General features: G+C 37.4%; 1 protein-coding gene across 1 annotated transcript; it reads right to left on the bottom strand.

Annotated features, from left to right (window-relative positions):
• Window positions 1-561: 561 nt before the first annotated feature.
• LOC112420789 (uncharacterized) lies at window positions 562-7,580 on the bottom strand (the record flags this gene model as incomplete). The annotated part of the gene is made up of 4 exons (XM_039832652.1): window positions 562-1,197; window positions 1,474-1,557; window positions 1,737-2,705; window positions 6,894-7,580. Coding segments are annotated over 4 exons (2,376 nt in total), but the record flags the coding sequence as incomplete, so codon positions are not given.
• Between the last annotated feature and the right edge of the window lie 7,637 nt (window positions 7,581-15,217).

The following is a 15,217-nucleotide window of genomic DNA, read 5'->3' as shown; positions in this document are numbered from 1 at the left end:
TAGCAGTCGGAGCAATGTTTCTATGATTAAGTAAGGAGATGGTGGGCACAAAATTGTGGCAAGCCAACCAAACTAAAAATTTGATTTTTCTGGGAGCTTTAATTTCCAAATCCAAGACCAAGAGAGGGTAGAATTAGAAAGAGTTACCGGGTGCATTCGGAATAGCAGCCAAAGATACCCACTTTTAGTAGCGTAGGTACCATTTTTGTTGTTTGTCCAAATGAAAGCGTCTTCAAGGGAAGCATTGGATTTAAAGTGGGTGTTATTGATGGTTTCAGACACTATGGGAGGAAGTTGAGTGTAGAGAATCTGAGTGTGAGGGCTAGTGGAGGAGATGACGTCTTTAACCGTTAACTGAATGTCATGAATGTCAATATAGGGTACAAAAGGCCCTAAGTAACCAAAGGAGCTCCAAGGGCAAGACCAAAAGGAAGAACTACCGGATCCTGCGCGCCAAAAGAAACCATCTTTAATAATCTCTTTAGCTTTGATGATAGAGGACCAGGTGGCTGAGGCAATATTGTGGGTAGTAGCAAGGAGGATGCGCGGACCGGAAACATATCAGTCAGATAGGAGATTAACCCAAAGCTTATTTGAAGATTGGACCAATTCCCAAACAAACTTTCCAAGAAGACTAATGTTAGCTTCCCTAGCTGGTCTGATACCAAGTCCTCCTAGGTGCTTAGGACGAGCAATTTTGTTCCAACCAACCAGATGAATACCTTTGTTATTAGAGTCTCTCCAAATAAAGTTTCTAGTTGTTTGGTCAATGGAGTCACATATATTCTGAGGGAGCCAGGTTATCTGCATATAGTAAGATGGAATAGCTGAGAGAACAGATGATGCTAGAGTTAACCTGCCAGGCTTATTAAGCAATTTGTTTTTCCAAGAAGCAAGTCTACTTTGCATTTTTTCAATGATATACAAGAAATCACTTCGCTTGGCCCGCCTTTTGAGAATAGGAAAACTCAAATACTTGTCAAGAGAGGTAGTGCTCCTAATACCCGAGATAGAAGTGAGCCTATTGATCTTAGTTTGAGGAGTACCTGCTGAATAATCAACTCTAGACTTTGACAAATTAATTTTCAAACCGGATGCTAGACTGAAGGGATCAAACAAGTCAGAAATGAATCTAAGTTGAGAATTTTTTGCCTTAGTGAAGAGGAGGACATCATCAGCAAAGAGTAAATGAGATATCTGAGGCCCATTATTAGAAATGTGGATTGGTTCCCAAGCTCCTTATTGGACATCATTGTTGATGGCAATGGAAAGTTTTTCCATACAAATGATGAAAAGGTAAGGCGAGGGAGGATCTCCTTGTCTGAGGCCATGGGAAGGCTTAAAAGGATGCATCTTGTTCCCATTCCAAAGAATAGAGAGAGTGGAAGAGGTGACACAATGCATGATAAGCTTAATTGTAATATCTGGAAAGCCAAAATCTTGAAGGCATGATTGAAGGAAGGTCCAGCTTACATTATCAAAGGCTTTCTCAAGGTCAAGCTTAAATGCCACCTGCCCCTTTTTCTTCTTTGATCTCCTCATATGGTGAATGATTTCCTGTAAAACAACAGCATTATCAGAAGTACATCTACTTGGCAGAAAACTGCTCAGGTAGGGGCCAATGATAGTATCTAGGATAGGCCTGAGGCGAAGGACAAGAACTTTGGTGATGATCTTGTAAACATGTTGCAAAGGCTAATAGGTCTAAAATCTTTGTAGTTGGAAGGAGGATAAACCTTAAGGATGAGAGCTATTAGAGTGTCAGAGAGAGCAGGGTCAAAATAACATGTTTCGAAGGCTGTTTTGACCAATTGGAAAATGTCTTCACCCACTATATGCCAATATTGTTTGAAGAAAATGCATTGAAAACCATCTGGGCCAGAGGATTTGTAAGGTTTCATAGAGTTCAGAGCTGCGGTTACCTCTGCCTTAGTGATTGGGTTGGTTAAAGAAGTTATATCTTGAACATCAATGGTTGGGTGGGTACCTTCTAGGGTAAGGTTGTTGTTATTGTGTCGGTTGCTGCAAAAAAGGTTTTTGAAGAATCGTTGAGCCTTTTCTTGGAGAGTTGAGCTATCAGTGGACCAGATACCATTTGGGAGCTGAAGCCTATGAATTTTGTTTCTTTTTCTTCTGATGATGGTTTGGGCATGAAAGAAAGCATTGTTCTTGTCCCCAAATTTAACCCATTGCTCCCTAGATTTTTGATACCGGTGCATTTCTTCTTGGAAGAGGATGTCGTTATACTCCCTTTGAAGATCTTTTTCTAGAAGGGCATGATGAAGGGAATCAACACGGTTAAAGTATTGCTGAACACCTTTGAGCCTTTTCTCAACTTGACGCTTTCTTTTAAAAATGTTGCCGAAAACCTCTTGATTGAAAATGATAGAACTCTCCCTGACATTTTTTAAGGCTGTAGTAGGATTGTGGTTAGAAGAGTTCCAGGCTGTAGTAACAAGATCATAATAATCCTCATGATCAATCCAAGCCGCCTCAAAACGGAAAGGACGGGGCCCTATAGCTAAGGGAAGACCACCAAAGCGGAGAAGGATAGGATTATGGTCAGAGTGGAGTCTGCATAAGATCTCAATGAAGGCCTCGGGGAAAGCAAGACGCCAACTCATATTAGAAATGGCTTTGTCAAGCTTTTTTGAGAGGATACGACGACCATTGTTGTTACGGTACCCATACGACGACCATCGTTTCTTCCAGCCATTCCTGATATTCTACAAAAGTAGCAACAACAACAACAACAACAACAACAACATAAGATAGTAATATACATATTACTAAGACTCGACACGACTCTCTAATTGACCGGACCGACCGACCTGCTCTGATACCAATTGTAACACCCCGTTTTCCCAATATACAAATTTCTTAAACATTTATCAGAGTAAAAACCATAAACGGGATATCACATAAAAACGTAATCCAAAAACAGTTAAATAATAATTTAACTTCCACATAATATCTTAACATAGCAGCGGAATATTAGTTCATAAACCATAAATCAGTTTGGCACGCAGGCCCCAATAAAGTATCTCAAAAGAGTTAATCAAAACAGAAATTATCATAGCAGTTCACGTAAAAGAATGAAGCATGTTATATCATATAACCCCATCCCGTTACGTATCAGAGCGACCTAGACGACACAGTGAAGGCAAGGCCAACTCACGAAAGCAAACTGCACACTAAGCACGATCACCTGCAAGTTACCCATACGAAGGGCAACATTTTCAAGCAGAAGGGTGAGATTTCATAATCAATGTAATTGCGAATCATAAATTAACATCATAATCATTCCTTAAATAACATTGCATAATTGCTAAACAGTTATAACATAATCATATATCCAATTATCATGAACAACATAACATACTCGATAACCACTTATCACATAATCACGTAATCAATCATCATCAACAAGGCATCTTAATCATGACAATGCGACAATGCTCTTAGACTCCTTATATGCATGTGGTACCAATCGTCATCATAAGTATTAATATACTTTAATCGTGCGGAGGACAAAGCTCCTAATATTCGTGGCGAGGACTAAGCTCAATGAGATGCTATGCATGGACACTTATGAACAAAACATCGTAATCAACATATCAACATGCATCCAATAATTTGGAGCTAACTTCATCATATACTTATGCACTTAGTTAAATAACGGAAGCAGCATAAACAGGTCACATAAACGAGATGATATCATTATATCAATAGCACATAAATTGCATCATTATCAAGTTTTCATATCTTGCATGAATATACAATACATTAGTTCATGTCCAATTAATATCAACATAACTTAAACAACTCTACAGACTGCATTAAACGTCATCATTAGGTCTTATTACTAGTTAGGGGTTCACTCTAGATCAACACGTGCGACACATATCGCACCAACACACAAGCAACTGCATCCTGGCTGTGCTCGCGAGGCGAGAGTTCTTACTTGCCATGGCGAGTACCACTCAACTCCCAAAATAAACTTGTTCTGGGTTCCCTCTGATCTTACATTCATTCCTAATCAATGCTAGGTATGTTCAGGCACTCAAAGGCACTCAAAGTCCAACTAAAAAGGTCGAATCACGAAACATGACATGCTCTCTGCCTAAGCTCGCGAGGCGAGGAAGGGTTGCTCGCCATGGCGAGTTGCACCAAACAACTCGCGAGGCGAAGGGAAAGGGCTCGCGTGGCGAGCGATGAAGGTCATCCCTCGCCGTGGCGAGCGATGAACAGAAGCACGGGCAGACTACGGGTTTTCTCGCAAATCCATCAAAAAACATGGTTCAAAGCCTAATTTTGATCCCATAATCCATCCTAAACAATTTCTAAGTTTAAAGGACGGTTTCTACATCAATCTAAACAAGTTTTACCGTTTGATCATCAATTTTTAGGGTTTTGACCTAATTCCAAAACTTTTCTAAATCAATCCTAACTTTGTCAATTAATCTTTAGAATTACAGCAATCAACGTTATTGAATTATTAGTCTCACCCTTACCTTGTATGAAGAAAATCGCAGCACTCTTCCTTGGTTTCTCTAAACTTGGCTTTTTCTCCTTTTTCTCCAAAACAGTCGTACGTACAATGTTTTTCTAAAACTAGGTCTAACCTTTATATACCTCTTCTTAATTACTTATCTTATCTCACTTTCTCCCCCAAAACTATCTAAAATATCAAAACATCACTCAACTAAATATTTTATATTATTTTCAAATCTTTATTTTATTTAACAATAAAATAATTCTCATATCCTTATCAAATCTTCCAAAACTCATAACTTATCACGTCATCGATCAAATCATCATAAATCATCAAAACATACCAAAATCATGCATATATTATATAATTATAATATAATCACCTAAACTCGATTAAATAAACGATTAAGCGAAGTGGGCGTTACAACTCTCCCCCACTTAAAAGATTTTCGTCCTCGAAAATTTACCTCAAGCAAACAACTCTGGATAAGACTCCAGCATCTTACTCTCAAGCTCCCACGTCAAGCTTTCACCAGTCGCTCCCGTCCAAACGACTCTCACGAGAGGTATCTCCTTGCCTCTCAACGTCTTCACTTTACGATCATCAATCCTCACCGGTAAAGTCTCTACCGTAAGGTTGTCTCTAACTTGCACATCGTCACTTTGGATTACATGAGATGGATCCGGAACATACTTTCGAAGTTGCGACACATGGAAAACGTTGTGCAAATTCGAAAGATGCGGCGGTAAACCCACTCGGTAAGCCACCGTTCCAACTCTTTCCAATATCTGATACGGACCAATGAACTTCGGGTCAACTTCTTTGACTTCAAAGCACGTCCTACACCGGTCATAGGAGTGACTCTCAAAAACACGTGGTCTCCTTCTTGAAACTCAAGATCTTTTCTACGCTTATCATGATAACTCTTTTGTCGATTCTGCGACGCCTTCATTTTCTCTTGGATCATCCGAACTTTCTCAGTAGTCTGCTGAACAATCTCTGGTCCTAAGACCACTCTTTCACCTGACTCAAACCAGCACAACGGAGTTCTGCATCTCCGACCATATAAAGCCTCGAAAGGTGCCATTCCAATACTAGCATGATAACTATTATTGTATGTGAACTCGATCAACGGAAGATGACTATCCCAAGTTCCTCCTTGCTCAAGAACACAAATTCTCAACAAATCTTCTAGCGACTGAATTGTCCTCTCCGACTAACCATCTGTCTGCGGATGATATGCCGAACTCAACCTCAACTTCGAACCCAAAGCCTCTTGCAAACTTTTCCAAAATCTAGAAGTAAATCTTGGATCTCTATCTGATACAATGCTCGAAGGAACACCATGCAACCTCACGATCTCCTTGATATAAATCTCTGCCAACTGGGCAACAGGGAAACTAATATTAATCGGTAGAAAATGAGCCGACTTCGTCAATCTATCAACAATAACCCAAATTGCGTCGTTCCCTCTAGGAGTATTTGGCAAACTCGTCACAAAATCCATGGATATACTATCCCATTTCCATTCTGGCACATCTAAAGGTACCATCATTCCAGCAGGTTTCTGATGCTCAACTTTCGACTTCTGACAAACTAAACAGGAATACACAAACTGTGCCACATCTCGTTTCAAACCAGACCACCAGAAAATCTTCTTCAAATCATGATACATCTTCGTAGCTCCCGGATGAATACTCAAGCTACTTCTATGACTCTCTTCAAGAATCATCTTCTTAAACTCTTTATTGTCTGGGATACAAATTCTTCCTCGGAATCTCAACACACCTTGGTCATCGATTTTAAAATCACTGTCTTCAGTCTGATCTCTAGCAACCAACAAGTCCACAAACTTTACATCAACTTTCTGTGCTCCCTTGATACTTTTCAGGAATTCACTATCAATCTTCAGCATACCCAATTTCACACTCTGAGGTGACCATTCGCAAACCAAACTCATATCTCTAAACTGTTCAAGAAATTCGAACTCTCTGACCATCATAGCGGACATATGCAATATCTTCCTACTCAAGGCATCTGCAACAACATTAGCTTTACCTGAATGATAATTCAAACCAAAGTCATAATCTTTCAACAATTCAAGCCATCTTCGCTGTCTCATATTCAATTCCTTCTGATCGAACAAATACTTCAAACTCTTGTGATCACTAAACACCTCAAATCTCGAACCATACAAGGAATGTATCCATATCTTCAATACAAAGACTACGACCGCTAACTCGAGATCATGCGTAGGATAATTCTTCTCATGAATTCTCAACTGTCTTGAAGCATAAGCTACCACTTTACCTTCTTGCATAAGTACACCTCCTAAACCCAACTTGGACGCATCACAATATACCACAAAAGGTTCATCTGACTTCGGAAAAATTAACACTGGAGCAGTCGTCAAACGCTTCTTCAATTCACTGAAACTGTTCTCACAATGGACATCCCACACAAAAGTTTTACCTTTACAAGTCAACTGCGTTAGCGGAAGAGCTAACTTAGAAAAACCTTCAATAAACCTTCTATAGTAACCAGCTAAACCCAGGAAACTTCTAATCTCAGTAACTGACTTAGGAGTCTCCCACTGTGATACTGCTTCAACTTTAGACGGATCCACTGCAATACCATCACCAGAAATAACATGGCCTAGAAAACTCACTTCTTTCAACCAGAATTCACACTTAGACAATTTAGCATAAAACTTCTTCTCTTTCAACACTTGCAAAACAATCTTCAGATGCTCAGCATGTTCTTCTTCAGTCTTGGAGTAAATCAAAATATCGTCGATAAACACAACCACAAACCGATCCAAAAATGCATGGAAGATGCGATTCATATACTCCATAAACACTCCAGGTGCATTGGTAACACCAAAAGGCATAACTTTATATTCATAGTGACCATAACGCGTTCTGAAAGCTGTCTTCTGCATATCTTCATCCTTTACTTTAATCTGGTGATAACCTGACCTTAAATCAATCTTGCTAAAAACACGTGCACCCACTAACTGATCCATCAAATCATCAATTCTCGGAAGTGGATACCTATTCTTGATAGTTACCTTGTTCAACTGCCGATAATCAATACATAACCGCATACTACCATCTTTCTTCTTTACTAACAAAACCGGCGCTCCCCAAGGTGAAACACTTGGTCTAACAAACTTCTTCTCAAGCAAGTCCTCCAACTGTTTCTTCAACTCAGATAACTCGGAAGCAGACATACGATAAGGTGCCATCGAGACCGGCTTCGTTCCAGGAACAAGATCAATAGAAAACTCAACTTCTCTCTCTGGAGGCACATCAGGAATCTCATCTGGAAAAACTTCAGGAAATTCACACACCACCGGTAACCTATCAATCACTGCTTGATTCTCAGTAGATAAAGTAGCCATTAACGAAAACATCAAGATACCGTCGCGTTCCAGTTGCTTCAGCTGCTTAGTAGATAAAAACTCCGCACCACTTTCCTCTTCGACGGAAGAGAAATGCACTGACTTGCTAAAACAATTAATAAGAACGTGGTTGTACTCTAACCAGTTCATACCCAGAATCACATCCATACCGCTCAAAGGTAGACAAACTAAATCCATTTCGAAATCACGACCAAATATAGACAAAGGACATTTCAAACATACGAGAGAAGTAGTCACCGAACCCTTAGCTGGAGTTTCGACAACCATCTCTCCATTCATATCAGACAAATCAAGACCCAAAGCAGAAACACAATCGAAAGCAATAAAACAATGCGTAGCACCAGTATCAATAATAGCAACTAAAGGAGTATTATTAATATAGCAAGTACCTCTGATCAAACGATCCTCGTTCTCTGTCTGAGTACCAGTCAAAGCAAAGACTCTACCTGTAGTCGGCGCCCTCTTAGGCTGAGTACACTATGAACTAATGTGACCCTCTCCGTTGCAATTAAAGCAAACAATGTCCGTACGATTGCAATCAGCTACAACATGACCTTTCTTGCCACACCGGACACACTTCTTGATTTCCTCAAGGCAGACGTTGCTTTTGTGGCCTTTCTCACCACAATTGAAACACACAATCTCTGCAGCATCCTTCTTCTTAGGCCGCCTAACATCGACCATCTTCTGTTTCCCTTTATCAGCAGGGGCACTGTACGGCTTAGGACGACTCTGCTGTCCCTTGCCCTTCCTCTCATTCACTACCTTGTAGTGAGCCTTCGTATCCTCTTCATAGATCCTGCAGCTATTGACCAAATCTTGAAAAACTCTAAGCTGTTGGTATCCAATCGCCCTCTTGATGTCGGGCCTCAAACCGTTCTCGAACTTGATGCATCTCGAGAACTCAGCATTCTCAGCAGTATAGTGCGGGTAGAACTTTGACAGTTCCACAAACTTGGCAGCATACTCTACCACAGACATGTTTCCTTGCTTCAACTCAAGGAACTCGATCTGCTTCTTCCCGCGAACATCTTCCGGAAAGTATCTCCTCAGGAACTCTCTCCTGAAAACAGCCCAAGTCACAACAGCTCCCTCCTGCCCAAGGGTAGGCAGAAGAGCAACCCACCAGTCATCAGCTTCCTCGGCTAGCTGATGAGTACCAAACCGCACTTTCTGATCCTCAGTGCACTGCATAACCCGGAAAATCCTCTCAATCTCCTTAAGCCACGTCTGGGCTCCATCAGGGTCATAACGTCCTTTGAAAGTTGGAGGGTTCTTCTTCATGAAAGTCTCCAACATCCTAGCTTCAGCATTCGCACCAGCATTTGCGTTAGGTTGTTGTCCCACAGCTTGGGCAACAGCTTGTAGAGCAGCAGCTAACGCAGCATCGTTTCTTCCAGCCATTCCTGATATTCTACAAAAGTAGCAACAACAACAACAACAACATAAGATAGTAATATACATATTACTAAGACTCGACACGACTCTCTAATTGACCGGACCGACCGACCTGCTCTGATACCAATTGTAACACCCCGTTTTCCCAATATACAAATTTCTTAAACATTTATCAGAGTAAAAACCATAAACGGGATATCACATAAAAACGTAATCCAAAAACAGTTAAATAATAATTTAACTTCCACATAATATCTTAACATAGCAACGGAATATTAGTTCATAAACCATAAATCAGTTTGGCACGTAGGCCCCAATAAAGTATCTCAAAAGAGTTAATCAAAACAGAAATTATCATAGCAGTTCACATAAAAGAATGAAGCATGTTATAGCATATAACCCCATCCCGTTACGTATCAGAGCGACCTAGACGACACAGTGAAGGCAAGGCCAACTCACGAAAGCAAACTGCACACTAAGCACGATCACCTGCAAGTTACCCATACGAAGGGCAACATTTTCAAGCAGAAGGGTGAGATTTCATAATCAATGTAATTGCGAATCATAAATTAACATCATAATCATTCCTTAAATAACATTGCATAATTGCTAAACAGTTATAACATAATCATATATCCAATTATCATGAACAACATAACATACTCGATAACCACTTATCACATAATCACGTAATCAATCATCATCAACAAGGCATCTTAATCATGACAATGCGACAATGCTCTTAGACTCCTTATATGCATGTGGTACCAATCGTCATCATAAGTATTAATATACTTTAATCGTGCGGAGGACAAAGCTCCTATAAAACGTGCGGAGGACAAAGCTCCTAATATTCGTGGCGAGGACTAAGCTCAATGAGATGCTATGCATGGACACTTATGAACAAAACATCGTAATCAACATATCAACATGCATCCAATAATTTGGAGCTAACTTCATCATATACTTATGCACTTAGTTAAATAACGGAAGCAGCATAAACAGGTCACATAAACGAGATGATATCATTATATCAATAGCACATAAATTGCATCATTATCAAGTTTTCATATCTTGCATGAATATACAATACATTAGTTCATGTCCAATTAATATCAACATAACTTAAACAACTCTACAGACTGCATTAAACGTCATCATTAGGTCTTATTACTAGTTAGGGGTTCACTCTAGATCAACACGTGCGACACAGATCGCACCAACACACAAGCAACTGCATCCTGGCTGTGCTCGCGAGGCGAGAGTTCTTACTCGCCATGGCGAGTACCACTCAACTCCCAAAATAAACTTGTTCTGGGTTCCCTCTGATCTTACATTCATTCCTAATCAATACTAGGTATGTTCAGGCACTCAAAGGCACTCAAAGTCCAACTAAAAAGGTCGAATCACGAAATATGACATGCTCTCTGCCTAAGCTCGCGAGGCGAGGAAGGGTTGCTCGCCATGGCGAGTTGCACCAAACAACTCGCGAGGCGAAGGGAAAGGGCTCACGTGGCGAGCGATGAAGGTCATCCCTCGCCGTGGCGAGCGATGAACAGAAGCACGGGCAGACTACGGGTTTTCTCGCAAATCCATCAAAAAACATGGTTCAAAGCCTAATTTTGATCCCATAATCCATCCTAAACATGTTCTAAGGTTAAAGGACGGTTTCTACATCAATCTAAACAAGTTTTACCGTTTGATCATCAATTTTTAGTGTTTTGACCTAATTCCAAAACTTTTCTAAATCAATCCTAACTTTGTCAATTAATCATTAGAATTACAGCAATCAACGTTATTGAATTATTAGTCTCACCCTTACCTTGTATGAAGAAAATCGCAGCACTCTTCCTTGGTTTCTCTAAACTTGGCTTTTTCTCCTTTTTCTCCAAAACAGTCGTACGTACAATGTTTTTCTAAAACTAGGTCTAACCTTTATATACCTCTTCTTAATTACTTATCTTATCTCACTTTCTCCCCCAAAACTATCTAAAATATCAAAACATCCCTCAACTAAATATTTTATATTATTTTCAAATCTTTATTTTATTTAACAATAAAATAATTCTCATATCCTTATCAAATCTTCCAAAACTCATAACTTATCACGTCATCGATCAAATCATAATAAATCATCAAAACATACCAAAATCATGCATATATTATATAATTATAATATAATCACCTAAACTCGATTAAATAAACGATTAAACGAAAGTGGGCGTTACAATTTCAATCATTTCCATAACCTAAACTAACTCAATAATCAATACAATTTTCATTTGGGCATTTTGTCAAACACTTTGCGTGCAAAGTATAAAACATACTCAAAATGTGTTCATTTGGCACCATTCAAAACCACATTTTTATTATACATCATTTAAACAACATAGGCAACAACTACATTCATTTATCAATTCATAAACTACACATGCAATGATGAAATTGTCAATTCATTCATAAAACCTAACCACATGCAAACTACTCAAAAAATTTCAAAAACTTAACCTAAACAAACTAACATTAAGATTGCAATGATTAATGGTACTTACTTGGGATAATGTGGGGATGATTGGCTTGCAATTCGTGAACATGGAATTTGGAGAGAATTTGAAGAAAAGAAGAAACTTCAAAACTGAGTTTCTGCTTCTGTTTATGTTCAGCACGCATCAAAAGTTAACTGCGGAGGTTTTCCTCGGTAGTTAACTGCAGCCAGTTTCATTTTTCTCGGCACTTAACTACCGAGGAGCATTTACGTCTTTTACTTGTGTTTCTAAGCCTAACAAGATGTGTCAACAACAATTTTCATAAAGAGTCTTTTTACCCACGATAAAAAAAAATTGGATAAAAAGAAGCAGATTTACTTCTAACCCAAGGGCTCTTTGTGCCCCAAGTTGGTTTGCCGATTTTTACCCCTCCATAGACCTTATTTTACCCCTTGATTGACCTCTTTTTACCAACAAAAAGCTAAAAACAAAAAAATATAAAGGTGAGAGAGTGAGGAAATGGTAAATCGGGGGGGGGGGGGGATGGTAACATAGGTTTTATGTGCACTAAATGCAGTCAAAAAACTGTAAAAAAAAAAAAAATCAATAAAATCAAGGTTGAATGCGTTTGATTTGCTAAAAAATAAAGGACAGGACATAACAACTCTAATTGTCCAGTGTTTGATTTGTAAAATTGTTTCAGGTATAGGACAAACTTGAGGCAAGGGACAGGACAAAAACTCATATTTTTGTCCCACGTACAAGTTGTCTAAAATACCAAAATAACATTTTGTCTCCCAAAAATCGTATAAAACAAAAAATTACTCAATGCCATAAAAAATTTGTCCTGTGCTGTTCTGCTTTGTGTTGTACTGTTCTATATTGTTCTGTTCTGTCCAGTACTTATTGTTTTGCAAATCAAACACACCCAAAATGTGTTCCTGGTGCATGAACAATCGACCAACTAGCATGAGTTAACTCACGCTGGGTTTAACATTGACATGAGTTAACTCATGTTACATGCATGGGGCAACGTGAGTTAACTCACGCTACAATGGTGTGAAGTTTTATTTTATGCATAATTTATTTTATGTTTGCATATTAAATAAATAAATCCGAATTAAAACTGTTTAAAAAAATAAATAAATTTGAATAAAGACTAATTAGTTGAGTGTTGCTAGTGGAAAAAGAATACTCAGACTCATGTTAATTTGAATAAAATTGTGTAATTCTTCATATTGCTTTATAAAATATATATTTTCTTGTAAAAAAATATATTCTAGAACCATTCTTAACTTACTCCACTCACTCTTGTCAATTCAGGTTTGATGAGTAATCTCCCCTACCATCCGTTCTTAAAATCACACTGTTTATAGGTGTCTTTCTTTTGCTTCACCTACTTGGAAAAAGAAACTAGAAGTACATTTGAGGAACTTGCAAAAATAAATAAAATTTGGACATAGGTCCATATCAGACTTATTTACATAACTTAAGTTCAATTTAAAAAAATATATATTTACCTAAATATAAATTATATTCAACTAAAAAAGTTATAAAAAAAACTCTTATATGCACATAGAGCAAATTATTCAAATAAATATAAACTATGTAAGTTATAATGTGTGGTGAGAATAATTTTTGGCCGGATTTTACTTAACTATCTGCTAAACTTCGGATTACCAGTGCCATTTTCTTAAGAACCAGAGAGCTAAAAAAAAACTCATACCCCGTATATTACATGCTCATGAAAAATCCTTTATGCATGTGGAGTATGTATAGTTACTTAAAACTAACTAGTAACTATGTATGTTTTTAACGAGTCATGTATCAGTATTTTAATTTTTTAGGTTATATATCTTTTTATTTGAATACATATTCGGTTTAAAAAAGTCTAGTCAAATCCTTACTTATTTTTATCTTTATTTATTTAGTTTAATTGAAGTAGCAAAAAGATAGTACCATACAAGAGTACAAAGAGCACCTGAACTAAAATATCCTTAAAGTTTTATAAAGAAAGGGACTCTAGTAATCTAAAGTTTGGTTGTGACGTAAGAAATGGCCACTCCTTTATATGTTTGCTTCTTTCATGCCACACTCCATACTTTCATGCTTTTTAACTTCACCTTATCTTACTTTTTTTTTTTAAATATATGTTGTATATTTTCTACACCATTTGTCTCAAATTACAAAATGACTCTAAGAATTTTACATTAAACAAGAAAGAAAGGTCATACAAACTTGTGCATTTAAGACTCAAGTTAAGAAGCTAAAAACAAAATTAAAACATAAATTTTGTCTTAAAAAGATAAGATTTGAAATTTTTAAAATATGAAAATCACAATTTCCTATAAAATGTCTATATCTTTAGTCTTTTAACTTGTACCTTAAGACACAAGTTAATATTTCCCAAATAAAAAAAATAACTGATTTTGTATAGTGAAGAAAAAGTATTAATTAGTACACTTTACAAAATTATTTTTAATTAATAATATAAAAAACTAATATTAATGTTTTTTCAAAGAAAAAATGAATATTAATGTTATATTATAGAAATATTTATAATTTAAGATAAAAATGTTTTTTAAAATGATTTATAATTTGAGATAAAGAGTACTTTTTGTTGAAGAAACCAATCTAACTAACTCACTTAAATTAGCATAAGAGAATCAAAGTTAAATTTTAACAGAGACGCATACTCTAAAATCTCATACCAACATAATCCAACCAATCCAACTGGGTCAATGGAGAGAGTACTATGCTAAATTTTTTTTTAATAATCATCATAAATTCATAATGGGAAAAGATCGGTAGACCACCTTTTTTCTATACCACTTATGTGGCAGGGATATTTTAGATATTTCACCATTTTCTCTTTCATTGTCCTCTTCTCCGTTCTCTCTCTAAACCCAAAACAGATCTCTCTCACCACCATCTACAACACACAAACTCCACCATGCCAACGACTTAATATCAAGTTTGTGTTGATTAATTCTATTCATAACAAATTCTATTTTGAAACATTTGCAACAACAACAGCGGAGATGCTTCTGAGATTAATATCAAGTTTGTGTTGATTCGTCATCGCCGCCACACTCTAAAGCCAAAGAAAACGAGATCCAAACCTCTCAACGCACATATCCATCAGCTTCTCCCTCTTCACAAACCAGTATGATTTCTTCAGTTTAATTTTGCCGTGTTTTCTTTAGGATTGAAAATCCTAATATTCTCAATTATGTTCTTGTTTGAGATTTACCTCATTGTCATTGTTTTTTCGTTTTCTGTGAGATTCATCTAGAATCAGTGTTTTTTTGTTTCCTTTGAGAACACAATTTGGGATTCACTGTTGTTTATATATTTTTTTTGGTTACAAAGCTAAACAAGTGAGAAAAGGAGGAAAACAGAAAGAAAAAAGAA

Source organism: Medicago truncatula, chromosome 4, assembly GCF_003473485.1.
Source record: "Medicago truncatula cultivar Jemalong A17 chromosome 4, MtrunA17r5.0-ANR, whole genome shotgun sequence".
In the NCBI taxonomy this organism is placed as follows: domain Eukaryota; kingdom Viridiplantae; phylum Streptophyta; class Magnoliopsida; order Fabales; family Fabaceae; genus Medicago; species Medicago truncatula.
This window is presented reverse-complemented; position numbering and strand designations above follow the sequence as displayed.